Source organism: Trachypithecus francoisi, unplaced genomic scaffold (genome assembly GCF_009764315.1).
Source record: "Trachypithecus francoisi isolate TF-2019V2 unplaced genomic scaffold, Tfra_2.0 Contig01566, whole genome shotgun sequence".
NCBI classification, from domain to species: Eukaryota; Metazoa; Chordata; class Mammalia; order Primates; family Cercopithecidae; genus Trachypithecus; species Trachypithecus francoisi.
Window position 1 is genome coordinate 1,801,244 of NW_022681441.1, and position 17,839 is coordinate 1,819,082.

Genomic DNA, 17,839 nt, shown 5'->3' on the forward strand with positions numbered 1-17,839 from the left:
TAATGAAGCTTATCTGAAAATAAGTCATTCAAAGGTCTGTTGCTATTCACAGTCCACACACGGTGTTTTGTTACTTCGTGGGAGACGTAATAAAGTTTTGCCCAAGAAGGAGAAGTAGAGGTTCTGGTCAGTGACCCATGCACAGACAACGTTAAAAAGTAGATGGTTCCCAAGTCATGAGACTTTAACATCACTTAAATATATTATGACCTTATCAGGAGAATGGATGTGCTAGTCGAAAATGTGTTGGTTTGCAACAGATGCATAGTAAAGAAGAGTAGCTGAGGCAAACATTTGAAATGCTCTGGGAAGTACTGTCCATGGGCCAAATGGCTGTGAAGTGCTCTGGTCCCACAGCAAAGCTTTGGATCACAAATACTTGGCTTGTCCACTTCTCTTAAGACGTATAACTAAACCGGCATTTGAAAGGCAGAATAGAACAGAGGTAAAGAACTTGTGTATAGAATAAAAGACCTTGGTCTAAGTCCCAGCACTATCATTTAATAGCTACCCTGGGCAAGTACTAAGTGTCTTTAAGGCTCACTTTCCTTATCTAAAAAGTGAGGAATGTTCTAAATGCATTATTTGCATTATTTCATATAATCATCACAACAACCACATGGAGATGGTACTACTAGTCTCCATTTGACAGAGAACAATTCTAAGGAACAAAACGTTATTTGCCTAAGGTCTTTAGCTAGAGGTGATTCAGAACCAGGATTCATTACAGTACCAACTGACTGACCTACTTCACTCGTGGTGGCAGAATAAGTAACGTTCTCATTCATTCTCAACATTCAACAAACACATGTGCCAGTTAGGGTGCTACCTTCTAATGCATGTAGAACAGAGCTTTAGTATATGGGAAGTATTGTAAAATGCTTGTTATTATTATTAAGAAGAAAATACTTGTGCAGATATGAACATTCCAGTTACATTTCTCTCTGTAAATTAAATGATGTATTATGTGTTCTTGGTGAATATCAAGCTGCCCTGAGATGTGGCCTCATTTATGTTTTGTGCCAGCCAGGCTAAAGGCTGGACCCCAGATTATGGCAAACACGGAGCCAGGATGCTGCTGGCTTTGTAGTCAGAACAAAATAGACCACCCCAAATAGATGGGTTGACAAAATAGAATCAACATTTCTATTTCTACAGAGTTCTGAGACAAAATGGGAGAACAGCTTTTATATCTTCTCATGAGCTAAGAATAAAGAGGGAAAAATTAAACAGATTTTAGAAGAGTGAAAATAGGAAAATCTCAGAGAGAAATGCTTTTAACATTTAAATTTTGTGGGCATTTACTGAACTTTTAAGTACAGCCTTTACACCCGCCATAAGAGATCAAACAGTTACTCTAAAAAGAATGTTTTAGAAACTGTGGACTCACAACTCTCTTGCTGCCTCCCCTAAACGCCTATATCCTGTGACTAGCATGTTTAAACACCTATATCCTCCGCATGACTAGCATGTTTAAATTGTTCAATCAGTTATCAATTACTCTAATAAACGTACAATCTTCAAGTTAAGAACCTGAATCCATTAATGCTTTAGTACAAAGAGAATCAGGAAAGCTCTGCCAGAAAAGTTTGAAAAATAAAGTTTATTTTCTTTCGGTATTAGTTTTCAGCAAGCTAATATTACTTACTACAGGCCTTTCTACAAAGAATGCCTCTTTCACATGCCAATTATCTCAACCCTATTTGCAAGAAGTAAAGTGTTCTAAAACACAGAGAGTCTTTGCTTTCACTGAGAAAGAGAGCTCTCTATTTCAGTGCCTTTCAAATAAAGAATGCATTAAGGCTTATAGCGCCACATGTTTACTTCCCTTTTGCAACATGGTTTGCTTTCTCGGATAAATTTTATAAACACATTTATGCTTAGATATGCAATAGCTAATGTTTAGTATAAGTAGGCTAATGTCACCATTAGTTGAATAAAAACTACTGCTATAAAAAATCATTTCTTTTAAAAGCTGTATAAAATATATACTATATATGCATATAATACTGCATGTTGAAACACAGTATAAAATCTGGAGTGTTTTCTGTAATATTACCTTACTGTGAGCATAATGTGCTGGTCAATGGTGGGCATTATCCAGCCAATTAGCTGCAACAGGGATATGGCTGTTTTTTTAACATTTAGTTCATTCTGCAAATTATGAGCTTCCATGCAATGTGAAAATTATGCCAGATAATTAAGAAACACATTTGTGCAGTCATGGTAGTACAATATGAAGAAAAGGCAGTACTTCTGATGCCTGTATTACTGCATCATTTTAATTGCTAAATTAAAAGGATTTTAATTATTGTGACCAAAGATGAAAGGCCAGATTTGATGAAACTAATTAAAATATGATAGCTAACCAGGCAGCCTGTTTGATAGTCAAGGTCTCAAAATGTCAACAAACCTAAATACGATGAGAATCATACCAAACTACACCTAGTAAATGTCCATGTGTTTTTCAGACATTTTTTAGTTTTAATGATATAGTAGCTATAACAAGGTGTCTTCTTTTTAAGATGAAAGCATAACGAAACAAGCGGTTTTCTGTACTTTATAAAGGGTCTAAGAAATAAATAATAAATTTATAGAGACAAATGATTTAGCTTCTAAATTAGACACTAAAATATTAGGCAACTGAAAACAAACAAAAAGAAAACCCAACAATAAACTGGGAAAACAGTAAAAAAAAAAGCCTGAGAAGAATTTAGTCTTTTAAAAATATTAACCTACCTTTTTACACATCTTCCTTTCCCTGTACCTTAATTACATCATGCAAACTCAGTTATTATAAAAACATAAGAGATGTTAAAATGTTAAAACTGGTAAACTGATGTCCACTTTTGCATATAATTTCCTTGAAAAAATAATATGGACGTATCACATGGCCATATTTTCTAAAACATCAAAATTCATAAAAATTTTTTTTGGCTTTTCAGAAGTAGAAAAAGAAAGATGTCCCCCATGTTCTTCCTTTAGTTCTTAAATATTTTATCCCAATTCCTGCTGCCTCACCTCAACGCCTATATCCTGTGACTAGCATGTTTAAACACTATATCCTCTGCCTGACTACCATGTTCAAAACTGGTTTAATTCTTATTCCACTTGACTCCAAGTTCAGTGAAGGCAGAGACCAATGTGTTGTGTTCATCATTGAATATATGGTACAATATATTATGTCCATATTTGCTTTTAATGAATACACAGAAATAAAAATATGTAAAGTAAAAACACAATGTGATATTAGAATTAGGTACACTGAATTTTATTTTAGTATTTTGCTTTTGTCAATGATTCAAATTTTACATGCTACTGTAAAAATAAAATAAATTTTGCTATTCACTTCTTTCAACAATCTGATGTCTGATAACCAAAGTCATGGTCCTAATTCTGGCCAGACTTATATCTCGTATTAATTTTTCTGCACTGGGTGCAAATATTTTTAAGTAGCTGTTGCTTGAACTGTGACACAAACCTGGTTCTTGTGCTCTCTCATCACTCCTATTTTCTCCTTCTTTCATCTACAGCTTTTACAGTACAGGCTAATTTTAAAAATCAGTCCTCAATTTTGTGAGATTTTATTCCAAATCAGCAACTTTGGAGGCCTATTTTACTCTTAATAAATTCAATTATTACTTAATCCTAGGCCTCTGTCACTAGCTTCAATTTCTTTCTCAATTTCTAGATCTCCTTTCCCAAATCCTGCTTGGACATTTCTAGAATTACACGTCAGTTTTATTCGAACTCCTGCCTGTAACAGAACTCATCTTTCTCCTGGAGGTGGTGACTTTTTCCATAAATGTTATCATACCTCCTATGCCCCTAGGTTTGAACTGTCAAACTCAACTTTTGTTTCCTTTGCCCCTCTATCTAAGACCTGTTGATTCTACTTTGTAAGTCCTCGGAAATGTCTTTTGAACAGTTCCTTTTCAATGTTTTTCTTAACAATATTTTTGTTCAGATCTTGTCAGTGCAACTTCAAGATACTTTATTAAGTTCCTAAATTGTATCCCTACTCACCCTTTGTTCATTTTCCAAGCATTTATCTAAGCTTGAAAAAGTTTTCGCTTTTTCTCAAATACTGCTTTTATTATGTTACTCCTTGACTTACTAACTTCAGGTTAGGCTTCAATGTTGACAGAACAAGAATCTCATCACCACTGTGTTCCTTAGAGCATATTTTCTTTTGTATGTCTAAATGGGTTTGTTTCTATTTTTTATATTAAAATGTAATATATTCCCCCTAAACTGTCAAATGTTACAGGCTATAACATCATTTATTTTGGATTGGGAAATTGAAATATAGGATGCTAAAATGAGTTGCTCAGAAATAATAATCACAGCACAAAAAAAGCTCCAAGTTAATGGCTCTTAGGCTATGTGCTGCTAAATGCACAAAGTGATGGGATTTTCTAAAGTTAAATCCTTAAACTTAATTTATTCAGTCCATTTAGATTTTTAAATTAATCAAACCCATTTAGATTCTGTGACTATCTGAAAGTAATGATTTGGGGGTAATCCCTTTATGCTTGGGGTGCCAAGGCATTTCTACAAAGGAATTATTAGTGTCAAATGCTTTTTGCTAGGTCAAACATTCATCATGGCAAATAAATAGTTTTGGTAGAAAATAATATATTCATACCCTTAGAAAAGTATTCCTCAAGGACCAGTAAGATACTACATTAGTCACACTAATTCCCAACTTTGCACTTTTAAGTTCTGTACAACTGTTAACAGCTAGACAGAAATAGGTAGGGAGATACTCTAGAATCTGTGATAATAGACATGAAGAATTATCTAATTCAAGGCAGATATGGAAGATAATTTTCTGGTATACGATATAGATGGTTTCATAGAGGCATGCAAAAAGCTACTCTGATTCCATATTCACTTGCTTATGGTTAACACTAGGATAAGGCAAAAACGCTGACAAAGGATAAGAGTTCTACCATGTGGTTTGCTCTTCAGATAAAAGCAGACACATAAATTCTAATTTAATATTAAGTCTTTCCAGTGCAGCCTGAAACTGTATTTGTCTTGAAATGTATTCACTTTATTATTCTTTCTTTCCTTTCTCATTCTACAGGACTTCAGTTTCACTTCCATAGTTTTTTTCTGGTGAGTGAGACTTATCACATATCACAGTCTCAAACATAATTTGTATTTTTTTAAAAAGTGATCTCAGTGCCTACGATTTTAGGACCTAAAAGACAGTCCCAGATAAATAACTATTCCTAAGTTTCAAAACTATCACTAGGTTTCCAATGCTTACTGTTTCTCCAGACTTCCTTATTATAATAATGAACAATAAAGAAACCCTTGTAATGAAGGTTGATTTCTGTTAGCTCTACTTTGGAATCACTTATTAAAGCTTGGTCTGAAATGAGTCTTCTTCATTAATGAGCATTATCTACCAAATGTGATATCTCTACTTGGATTTCTTTTTTCTCTAAAGTGTTCCAGTGAATAACAACCCTAAATTGAAACCAGACTATCATTTTATCATCCAAAATAAGAAGTGGAAACAGGAAACAAAGACCCTAATACATATAAATTAGATCATCAAAAGACATTCATTGGCATTAAACTGCTTCCAAACTTTACAAGATAACAGAAGTTTTTAATTTTATTTTCAACAAAGACGAGCACAGGCCAATTTAAAACAGCCATCTTTTTCCAGACAGCCTATCAAATTCCTTTACTTATAAGACAGAAGCTAAGGAGGAGGGAATCATGACATGGTTTCTATCCAGAAGCCTGAGTGAGCCAGAAGACTTTCTGTCTGCTCAGATACACCTGAATTTTTTATAAGATGAAACACATTTCTTCTTAGCCTACGTTAAAATAATAGAATGATATTGTTTCATATGCATTGACTTTCATGGCCAAATAATACTGCAAAATATATTTCTTCATTTCATAGAATATTTTTATTTTACAGTATACTTATATATTGTTATATTTATATTTTATTTTACAGTATATTTAACAAAACAAATTAAAGCATATTATATTTGCTTATTAGTTTTTTTTTTTTTTTTTAAAGCATCACACTGAATGAAAAAAATTCAAACATTGTAATCACATGTGGTGGGAAGTTTAAGAGCTTGACAATCAGGCAGACATTAGTTGAATCCAGGCTCTGGTGCACTTTGCTAGCTGGATGAACTGAGGTTTTCAACTTACTGAGCCTGGATCATCACTTTATGTGTAAAATAAGGATAATAGTACCTATATCAATAGGCTGTTTTGAGGATGAAAGATAATATAAATTGCCTAGTAAACTTAACATAAATGACAGTTAATAGTAACAAATCTTTTGTTGGCCAGAAGGTAAAATTAGTAAATTAAAGAACTAAGCTTGATCCCTAACATGTACGTGTTAGTTGCTGTCACTAACATCATCATTACATAGTAAAGAGGAGTTGACAGATTCTGAAGGAAATGAGGAGCATCTCCAAATTGCCATAGGCGCTATAGACACTAAAAAGTCAAGCTGATAAAAGACAGTCATGGACTGTACAGGCACTATTACTACCTTTGACTTTCCCATTGACATTGGAGATGGAATGAAATATTGAGAAGGGCTTGATAAATGACTCATGAAGGGATAGCCCACTTAAAATAAGCAGCAATTTAAGGAGGAGTTTTATTTAAGTCTTTGGATGTCTTCTGATTTCTGCTTTGCCTTTTCAGCCAACAAATAAGGAGCCTGGCAAGCAGCAGGAGACAGCCACCCCCATGAGGGAAACAGGCTACAGGCTGCAGGCAGGAAGGACGGGGTGCAGAAATTTGGAAATTTTATTCTGAGGTTGGAAAAACTGTGGCCAAAAAAAAAACTCACTTCAATATATATTATCAATAAACAGTATTCCCAAAGAAAATCAAGGATTTCTGAGAAACTTTACAAATTATTCTTTGAGCATCTTTGAGCACCCTAACCCTAACCCTTTGAGGAAATCCAGTTTTGATGCCTTGTTACATCAAGTGCTAGGACTCCTGATTGCTCATACTGAAATATATAATATCTTCAGTAGAATATACTTTTTTTTTTTTGGTCAGTCTCACTCTTAGCCAGGTTGGAATGCAGTGGTGTAATCATGGCTCACTGCAACCTCTGTCTCCCGGATTCAAGCGATTCTTGTGCCTCAGCTTCCCAAGTAGCTGTGAATACATTTGTGCACCACCATGCACACCTATCTTTTTGTATTTTTAGCAGAGACAAGGTTTTGCCATGTTGGCCAGGCTTGTCTCCAACTCCTGATCTCAAGTGATATGCCGGTCTTGGCCTCCCAAAGTGCTGGGATTATAGGCATGCGCCACCGCACCCAGCAAAATATACTTTTAATTAAAACTTAAAACTTTTATTTCTGTGTTTTTTCTTAAATGACAAATTTATGAGATTTGAACTAAAAGGTCACATTTAGAAGTCACAGTTACAAACTGAGGACAGGATCTATTAACATTAGCTTTGACACATCTCAGACTCAGATCCCTAAAGTCCTCAATGTTTACACTGAACATGCTCTTAAACTTGCACCTTGGCTGGGCGCGGTGGCTCAAGCCTGTAATCCCAGCACTTTGGGAGGCCGAGACAGGCGGATCACGAGGTCAGGAGATCGAGACCATCCTGGCTAACACTGTGAAACCCCGTCTCTACTAAAAAATACAAAAAACTAGCCGGGCGAGGTGGCGGGTGCCTGTAGTCCCAGCTACTCGGGAGGCTGAGGCAGGAGAATGGCGTGAACGCGGGAGGCGGAGCTTGCAGTGAGCTGAGATCCGGCCACTGCACTCCAGCCCCGGTGACAGAGTGAGACTCCGTCTCAAAAAAAAAAAAAAAAAAAAAAAAACTTGCACCTAGAAAAATGTGGGGAGACAATATCACACTAATGCTGGCCCATCAGTTTCCACATGCAATGGAGAAGCATTCAGCATTCTTCTATTATCACCCTGTTTAGAAAGGAGAAAACTAGTCACAAAGGGTAAATGTAGAACCTAATATGTTTTTCCGAAAGCACCAGCTTCTTCTCAATTATAACCTATCGTTAATGCATAATGTATATGATGCCTCTCCTTGCTGAATTTAATTTCTCTTCTTCAGTTCCTCTAGGCTCTTTTTCTATGAAATTTGAATCTGATGCTGCTCATGGAACCAAGGCCTGCACTGCTATCATATGCTGCCAAAGCCCAATCAGGCAGAAGGATTTTTTCTTTCACCTCTCCTCATCTCTTTCTTCCTTCTCCTCCCATACGTACATATACAAAAGAAGTAAAGCATAAGATTAGATGATTGTTTCTCTTTAGTTTGACTAAGGGAAATACACCAACAAATTTTAAATAAGATGGGGAAAAAAGGCAGAAAAAACACCCACATACTACTAGTTAAGTGAGGTCCAATATACAGGAAACCAAGGAAATTCAGTTGTCTATCCCTAAAAATTATATAGCAATAATTTTATCTCTTTCTGCTCGCTCCCAAACTGACAAGTTATATATAGACACATAGGACTTTTAATATGCATTAAATATTTTAATTAGCCTGTGTGTAAATTTTGCTTAAAATTTTGAAAACACTAATCTTACTGTTAATATAGCTAAGCAGAAATAAGCTAAAGCAGAATAAACTGTTCAGAAAGATAAATAACTTAATGATGTTTAACCTGATAGGAATGGACCACTGAAGGAAGTATCTTTTCTAGTTGGTAAGAGCAGGTTAGGTATTCCTGACCGTCTTCCTCCCTGCACCTGGTAGGACAAAGTTTCTCTGCAGGATTGACTTAAAACTTAAAGAGTGATAAAGTGGGTATTCAGGGGTCTGCTTAGAAAGAAAAAAATTCTTCCAAGGGCCCTAAGAAAAACATACACTCCTATAATTGGAATTAAAAAGTAATTGGTGATGAGCACAGCACACTGATTAGAACTAATTATTTTAAAATAAAGTATCTGACAAAACAAATCCTTTCACATAAGTGATTGAGATGATGAGTAAAGGGAGCTTACTAGAAGTGAAGTAAGCACAGGGTTAGTCTTGGTGATGTTTAACTGTGCAGGAATAACATGTAACAGTGAAATGTACAGTCATTTTGGCTATGGTACCTAGTACTTAGTAGATACTGAATATATATTTGCTGAGTGAATGGATTAACATAAAAATTACGAACATATGTAGGTCTACACATTCTTATTCTCTACAGTATGTTACATTTTTGTTCTCTATATCATAAATACTGGCTAGTGGACTTGGCAAAACAAACATTTGTTAATAGGGGATTATGACTATATTAATGCTAATCTTTCTTTTAAAGAATAAAAGGACTATAGTGAAAGGTACATACTGAAAAATGTTTGTTGATGTTTTAAGATTTAGGTTCCATCTGGTTAGTATTCTTTTAGGAAATAGTTTTTGCCCTTCTGAAAATAGTATTATCATTTAAAAGATAACAGTAGCAAACTGTGGCTATAACATATGAAACATCTAGAATTTAGATAAAGCACAAAATGTCCATTGATCTCCTGCATATTTCAAAATATGTTAATATATTTAAGTTCTTATATATTCTAAATTTTAGCCCAGTAAAGTTGTTTTTTTAATATATCAATTTTTCCCTTTCCTTCCCTATGTTGCACATCTCCTTGCAATGTGGTATATGACTCAAAAATAGTATATGAAGAAAAGTAATAAAGACAAGAGAAGTTGCAGAAAGGAGAAAAACTATGAGATGTTAGAAATAAATCTTATACATTTAATTTACCTAAGTATATAGACTCTATTTACATGAGTGTATGAACAGGTTTATTTTACTTTTGCCTGTAGCATTAGGTATTTTCCATTTATAGCCATGACCTGTATGAAGCTCAGGTAAACATTAAATCATGCCATTTGGAAACCAACTTTCAGGAAGGACCACATTCTCTTCTCATTTTACTCCAGTGCAGTTTTTAAAGGTATAAATTTTATCCATTTAAACTCACCATAATATCTAGTTTCCCTTGCCCTCTTTGCCCTTTGTTTATAATTTGACTCATTTTATTGATATTATTAGTTTATGCATCAGTCTCTCCAACCAGTTTGCAACTTCTTCAAGGAATAGGTTTTTAATTCATCTTATAACGCTGAGTGTCCTGAATCTAGGACCTCTGAGTATACTTCAAGTAATCTCCAGACTACTTACAATACTGAATACAATGTCAGTGCTATGCAGATAATTGTTAAACTGTATTATTTAAGGAACAATGACAAGACAAAAAATGTCTGTATGTGTTCAGCACAGATGCAACTTTTTCCTGAATAATTTTCAATCTGAGGCTGTTTGAATCCATGGATGCAGAGCCCTCTGATATGGAGGGTTGACTGTACTTCTGCTTTTTTTTTGAGACGGGATCTTGCTCTGTCACCCAGGCTGGAGTATTGTGGTATGACCACGGCTCACTGTAGTCTCAACCTCCTGGGCTCAAGATTTCCTCCCACTTTAGCCTTCTGAGTAGCTAAGACCACAATCATGCACCACCACACATGGCTAATTTTTTGTAGAGATGAGTTCTCCCTATGTTTCCCAGGCTGGTCTCAAAATCCTGAGCTCAAGTGATCTCCTGCCTCAGCCTATCAAAGTGCTAGGAACCACTGCACCCAGCCCCAACTGTACTTCTTAAATGCAGTAAAGTTTGCTTTTATGCTTTTCTTCTCTAAGTACATTTTTGTCAGTTTCCATTCATTTTTGAGGTGCTTTGGTAAGACTCAGGGTAATTTTCTCCTCCATATTTAACCTCATGGATCTGTGACCCTTGCAGAAAAAGCATACTCTGTGAGGGTAAACACCAAGTAATATCTTAAAAAACATCAAAAACTCCTCATAGTTTTTTCATTACCTATTACTACAGAAAGAAGAAATACTGGGATTGACATAAATACCAATATATCAATATGTCAATGCCTTCTTTTATCATAAATATCAAAACTTGAATAATTGACGTGAGCAACTCCATTAGAGGACATCTTTAAATTGCCTGGTAAAAGAAATTGTCCAGTAAATGGTAACATTTGTTAGAAAATAAAGGATTACATTTGTATCAAAAAGCCAAAAAAGGTCACTTAGCAATATGAGCTACTGAAAGCCTATTAAAACAGTTTACTACTTTAACAATGTTTTTAAAGTAATGAGAAAATTCTCATATTTGTTTCTTATACTTTTAAAAAGTAAACAGAAAATAAAATCATATCTTTCATTCTCAATTTTATATATATATATATACACACACACACACACACATATATATATAATCTTTTTTTTTTTTTTTAAAGATGGAGTCTCGCTCTGTCACCCGGGCTGGAGTGCAGTGGCATGATCTTGGCTCACTGCAAGCTCTGCTTCCCAGGTTCACGCCATTCTCCTGCCTCAGCCTCCCGGGTAGCTGGGACTACAGGCGCCCACCACCACGCCTGGCTAATTTTTTGTATTTTTAGTAGAGACGGGGTTTCACTGTGTTAGTCAGGATGGTCTCGATCTCCTGACCTCGTGATCCACCTGCCTTGGCCTCCCAAAGTGCTGGGATTACAGGTGTAATATGTTATGTTTTAAACATAATCCAAATCTTAGAAATTTATTCTTAGGTTTAGCAATGAGACTCCAAGTAATTATCTGGCAAATAGCATTAGCACAAAGGCTCAAGCCTCTTACCATCAAATCCATCTTCTTCTGACCCTAGCTCATCATCAGAGCAGATGTTGAGGACATTTACCAGCATCTCAGTCACTAAAGAGAGAAAGCAAAGAAAGAAAAGTCAGGGGGTTTTCTGTTATAACCTTAACTATTACTCTGGCATTGTTAATGAGCAAATGTAGCAATAACATTTCTTATTTAGATTGTATATAGAAGCAGTTTCCATAAACATCCCGATCATAAAAAACAGCCTTTGTAATTCTATGCAGACTTTATAAAACTATTAGCTCATGCTTATGATATCTAATGGTAACATTTACTAGCTCTAGGTCAATAGACAATGACAAATCAAATATGTGGATATGAATATACCATAAATCAATGAAAGAGAAAATAGTTTTTTTGAATTTTTATTATCACACAATGATAAGGCTTAATCTAGATCAGATTACAAACTTCTGTTCAGTAGGGACTAAGAATGATGAATTTTTAAAATAGTTTTAATCACCTAGAGAACTTCACGCCATTATAGGCATGTGGTTTTGTGTTTAATACAAACTGCTGATTGATAAACTAATATATCTGAAGTATTTTTCAGAATACTAATTTTAAAAATGTATTGACAGAAATATCATTAAATTTGATTTTCAAAAATGCTTAAAAAATTAAATAGTTGCAGTTTAATCAGAAATGTACTTAATAGATTACAGTAGGATTATATAAAAGTGTTTTACAGAGGAAATTAGTACTGCATTATTTTTATACTACAAAGCATGCTATTTACATTTAATAATTTTTGAAATTAGATTGGATTCTACTATGCACGTGAAAAGAAGCCTGTCTACTGCTTTGAGAGCTACTTTTTAAAGTAATATGCTATTTCAAAAAATGTCCTTCTAGAATTGAAGATGTATGATACAGAGCGAAACTTCAATGGAGCCAACATTGATCCAGAATTTCAGTTTAATTATCAAAACTGGATTTTGTATACCAACAGATTAATATGCTAATTTCTAATAAATGTCCCAAATTTTAATAATTAATAGAAACAACTCAAATCAAGGGTGCTTAAAAGGTGCCCCATAGTTGTCAGGATCCACACTGCTTTTGTTTCCAGCAAAGTCAACAGATGACGCTACTCCAATTTGATCAGTGCAAGAAAGTTGCAATATGGAGTAGTACTGGGAATATTTATCAGAGACTATTAAAAATCTATTTTTGATTATTTTGATATCCAAAGGGAAGACTTCTTTGCTGACAACTCAAAACTTGACTGGTTTAATCATTTTAGGGCATTTAAAGGGAAAACAACAATTAGGGTTTCAGAAAAATATTTAGCTTTTCTCTGATACTCCTTATAGGACATCATTACTCTGATATGTCGGGAACACTCATCTTTCTTATAATGCCCATTCACCTTCTCATGGAAAGTATGAGAAGATACGTGATAATCAATCTGTGTATCACTGTTAGCCCTCCTGAATGAAAAACAAGTGGTGCAGGCATTTCCTCAAAATTTTTGTTGGGGTTTAAGTCAACATATGAAAGCAAAACAGAGGGGGAAAGAAGGAAGGCAAGAAGAAAGTTAATAAACAACTTTTAAAATGTAAATTTGTCTCCTGTTGTTCTGTACCTTATAATGTGCTAATGCCTACATTATTGATGAACTACTTTGTTGTTGTTGTAGATATTGTTCTTCAAAATATTGTAGCCATTAAGCACTATCATATAATAATTTATTAACATCAGAAATGTAAGGAGAGCATGGCTATCCTAATCTTTTAATTTGGCAGATAAAATTAGTCCTTTGGGATTACAGTACAAAGGGGTAAGGAAAAAGGGTAGACATTACTTGAAACCAGGCAAAGCTGTATTTCCATTACATTTTAAAGAGTTATATTATTCTAATAAAATTGTAAAAATTTCCTAAATATTCGTTTTTTTGTTTTGTTTTGTTTTGTTTTTCTGCTTCCCCCTAATTCACCAATTGTGTCCTGTTAATAGGATGCACAGTGACATACTTCTACCTCCAAATCACATCTTTCATTGTACAACTTGTACATTTTATTGGCTGGGCCAAAGTTCTTCTCTTTCTGAGTGTTTAATCTCCTTTCCTTCCTTCCTAAACTATTTTAAGGAGAACATCTCAGGATTCCACAACATACCTTTTTCCCCAACAAAAGGCAGGGACCAAGTAAAAACATCCATGAAATTTGGAAGCCAGTATGGATGAGGAGAACAGTTGAATTGCCTGATATTCATAACATTGTTCTCATACTTCAATACTGCAGCTAAAAATAATCAAAAAAGGATGTCAGAAACACAGGACATATTTCGCCTTCTATGTATGGCTTTAGCTCATCAAGAAAATTCAACCATTTGACTAAAGTTCCAAAACATCCAGGCTCATACCTTAGGCATCCCAGAATGCTTATATAACTTATGTACTTGAACCTTACTCTACACAATATATGAATACTTAATATGGAATTGTATAACAAATTGGAAAATATTTATACAAAATAGTTAATCCAATGTCTGTCAGGAATTGTATCAAGTTCCCCTTTCAGCCAAGAATACTTTAGTCTTAAAATTTGATATCTGATGACACTAATAAAAGTGACACAGCTAAGTTTGACATAATAATCTCCTGAAATATTTGAACGAATATATTTTTTAAAAATAAAACTTCATCCAGTAGAACTCCCAACAGTTGTACAAAACAGTTTAAGTTAGATTGCTTTATTTTTTAATGCTTATTTTATTTTTTAAATTAACATAATAATAGTACAAATTCATGGGGTACATAGTAATGTTTTGATACATATAATGCACAGTAATCAGATTAGGGTAATTAGCTATACATTAAATACCATATCAAACAATTATCATTTATTTGTGTTTGGAACATTCAATATTCTCCTTCCAGCTATTTGAAATTATAATCTATTATTGTTAACTATAATTACCCTATGGTAGATTGCTTTCTTGACTTAATAAAATAAAATGTTTGGATTGAATCTCACATAAAATAATGTGCTTCTATCTAACTCTATCCTTGATTTCTGAAAAAGATGTCCATCTATGACTGAGGAAAACAAATCTGCATGCTTCACGTCTCTGTAAGTACTTTCAATAAAGGAAAAGTCACCTGTTTTAGTAGGGGTCACCTATTCTACGGATAGACAATTTTAAGTTGCAGGAAATTCTCAGGTTGAGTTTAAACCTGCCTTTACCAGTCACTGATCATAGTTTTGCTATGCATTTCATATTTAATATTTAAAAGGCTGTCATTCTGCTTCTGAATGACAGCCTTTTAAATATTAAATATGATACTCAAGCATATCTTCTTAGGCTTTGGCAAGATTTCATTTTTATTATCTATTCAGGGCATAATTAGTATTACATTAGAAGACAGTAACCAACAGAGTCTACATGATATCATAGGATCTTTTCTTGTTTATGTTACAGGGTTGAAAATACAGAAAAATTAATCATTACTTTTTTGTTTTTCCTCAGAATGGATGCTCAGGAGCTGGAGACACATCTTGGTATCTGCCTTATAATCTTTTTCAAGCAAATTATTTTTATCCCCCTTCACCCTCTTTAATATGACATGGCTTCTTGATGCTTTAGCTCATCATGCTCAACCTATTCTGAATGCATGCCAGATCGGCAATGTCTCTGTTAAAATGTGGCCCAGAAGTAATATAATCTAGGTCGGTTTGAACAGTGCAGAGTATGGGGAGAATATATCGTTTTCTGTGGTGTGGATACTATATATATCATATTGTAGCCTAACGATATGTTGATGTTTTTAGCAGCCTGCATTTAACTAAACTCATACTTGTGAATGGCAAGGCCTTTGTTTTGCATTGTTATTTCTGGCTGACTAACATGGTTCTGGGGAACATACAATCACAGACACTTTGGGGACAAGAAATGTAGACAGTGTAGGCAATACTGATAGGAAGGTAGTCATCCTCTTCTTCCTGTGGAATTCTAATTCCTGCAAATGTTTCTGTAAACCCATTCCCTTTTATGTTGCTTTATCGTTTATGCCATAAGGATACATTTACATGATATTAAAAACATGCAAAATAAAAAATATCAAGGCAAACTACCATACCAATACTTTTGATTTTCGGTTTAAGAAAGGTGACGTATTTCCTATCTTTGCTAAGTGCTACTAGAGCTCTAGCTCCATGTAAAAGGTTTTTACTATTTCAGAACACTGAATATTCACAGCAGAAATGCATCCTCGTATCTTCAGATGAATCTTTAAGGCTTTAAACTGTCTTTTTGAAGAGTAATTTCTCCTCTAAATTCCCCCACTTTTTATTAACCTTAGGTTGGTGGTATAGCAGAAAGAAGAAAAGTAAATATTATAATTAACAGTGCCCTGGAGGAAAGAGATAGGCTTTATGTAATAATCCGCACAACAAATCTGAGAAGCAGGTGTGACTACCCTTATGTTACAAAGGACTTGTGGTTGAGAAATGGAGAAACTTGCTCAAGATCACGCAATCAGTAACTGACGGATCTCACTCATTATTTAAACTCAGCTTTTTCTGACACCAAATTCATTCCCTTTCTTTCATTCCCTGCTGTCTCTCATAAATTATAAATGTATGAATTCTAGTCCTAGCTGTTATAATAATTTAACTTTGAATATGGATTTCATAATTAAAGAGGTTTTAGTTTTTGCCAAAATACATGTTTGAGTGAAACAGGATGCAATTCACAAGCAAGGGTAAGGCTCATCCAATAGATAAAACAGAAGTTCTGTTTTGTAGCTGGTGAGATAAAAGTTCATTTGATCTTGGCTCAATACAATTTACTTCAGTACCTACTGATAAAAGCAAATAATGTTTTCAGATTTTATTTTAATTTATTTATTGAGTATCTGATATATGCCAGGCATTATGTGTGGCCCTTTATACACATAATTACAAATCTTCACAATATTCCTCAAAAGTGGTTCTTATCATTTATATTTTGAAAATAAGCAAACAGAGAGGTTATCTGCCTACAGTCACACGTAGAAAGAGGTAAATCTCACTTTTGGCCTGAGTCTAAAGTCCCTGATCCTTCTAGTACATCATAATATATTCATTCTAATAGTATAAATAATTCAGTGTCTATCAAGTTGTGAACACAAATTCTTTCTCCTTCCATGTTCAATCTCTTTAAAGAAGAGCACTGGACTGGAAAGCCAGGAATCCAGACTACAAGATGGAATCTGTCACTAGTTACTTACCAGACTAAGGTACTTAGTATCTTTAAGTTAAGTCTCAGTTACCTAACTATGTGGGTTTATAAATAATTTATAAAATCTCTTCCGGATCTGAATGATGTTAACAAACTTCATTGTAAACAATGAAAGGCCTCATCACTAATGCAATAAATAATATTCTCAGTAGTTCTATAAGCTATAAATAGAATTTTTTCTAATTTTTCTCTAGCTCAAAAAATCCTAAATTGAAAAATGAAATTACACCAATATGTATTTTTTTCTTCAGCAACACATTTATGCAAAAATACTTTCTGAACAGCCTTACATTAGTAAGTTACTCAAAATTCTGATATTTTTGTAAAATAAATATATAACACAGAAATACATGAGAAAAAAAAAAAAAAAAAAAAACTAAAACAGTCCAAAATATCTGCAGTCACGAAATTCACAGTTAACGTTTCATCTTCCACCTCCCACATCCTCCGCCCCTGCCACCTGCCTCCGACTGTCATTGGGATTACAAAACCCAACTGGAGCCCTAACAGTGTGCTCTTCTCTGAAGTATTTGAAAGACGTTTATCTCCAGTACAATATAAATAATACAAATAGTTGTACTTCAATAATCACTCAAGACCACCTCCTGAGCCCTTGTCTGAGAAAGAGAGGAATAAAAGAACAAAAGTCTACCACCAAGGAGCTCCTTTATTCTACTGGCAATTCCACATGACCTCTTGTCACTTAACAATTGTAACAGAGAGACTCTGACATACATGCAGGCCCGACATTAATAACCATCCTTCAGAGCACACCAGACACCACAGAAATAAATGCTCTTCTGTTGTGCTGGCAGGTATGAAGAACAGCTGGAAGGAAATTTGGTATAATGAAAAGAATACTAATCCCACAAATCTGGAAGCATGACTGCCAGTTCTTTTTCTGA

The 17,839-nt window shown here is 34.4% G+C and overlaps 1 protein-coding gene across 4 annotated transcripts in view; it reads right to left on the minus strand.

Moving 5' to 3' along the window:
* The window catches only part of PPP3CA (protein phosphatase 3 catalytic subunit alpha), a 331,871-nt gene that overhangs the window by 26,889 nt on the left and 287,143 nt on the right, over positions 1 to 17,839 (minus strand). For all 4 annotated transcript variants that reach the window (XM_033178412.1, XM_033178403.1, XM_033178429.1 and 1 more), the window contains exons 9-10: positions 13,829 to 13,954; positions 11,682 to 11,756 (exon numbers count right to left, since the gene is read on the minus strand). In XM_033178412.1, coding sequence (XP_033034303.1) covers positions 11,682 to 11,756; positions 13,829 to 13,954 — 201 coding nt within the window. The remainder of the gene's footprint in view (positions 1 to 11,681; positions 11,757 to 13,828; positions 13,955 to 17,839) is intronic.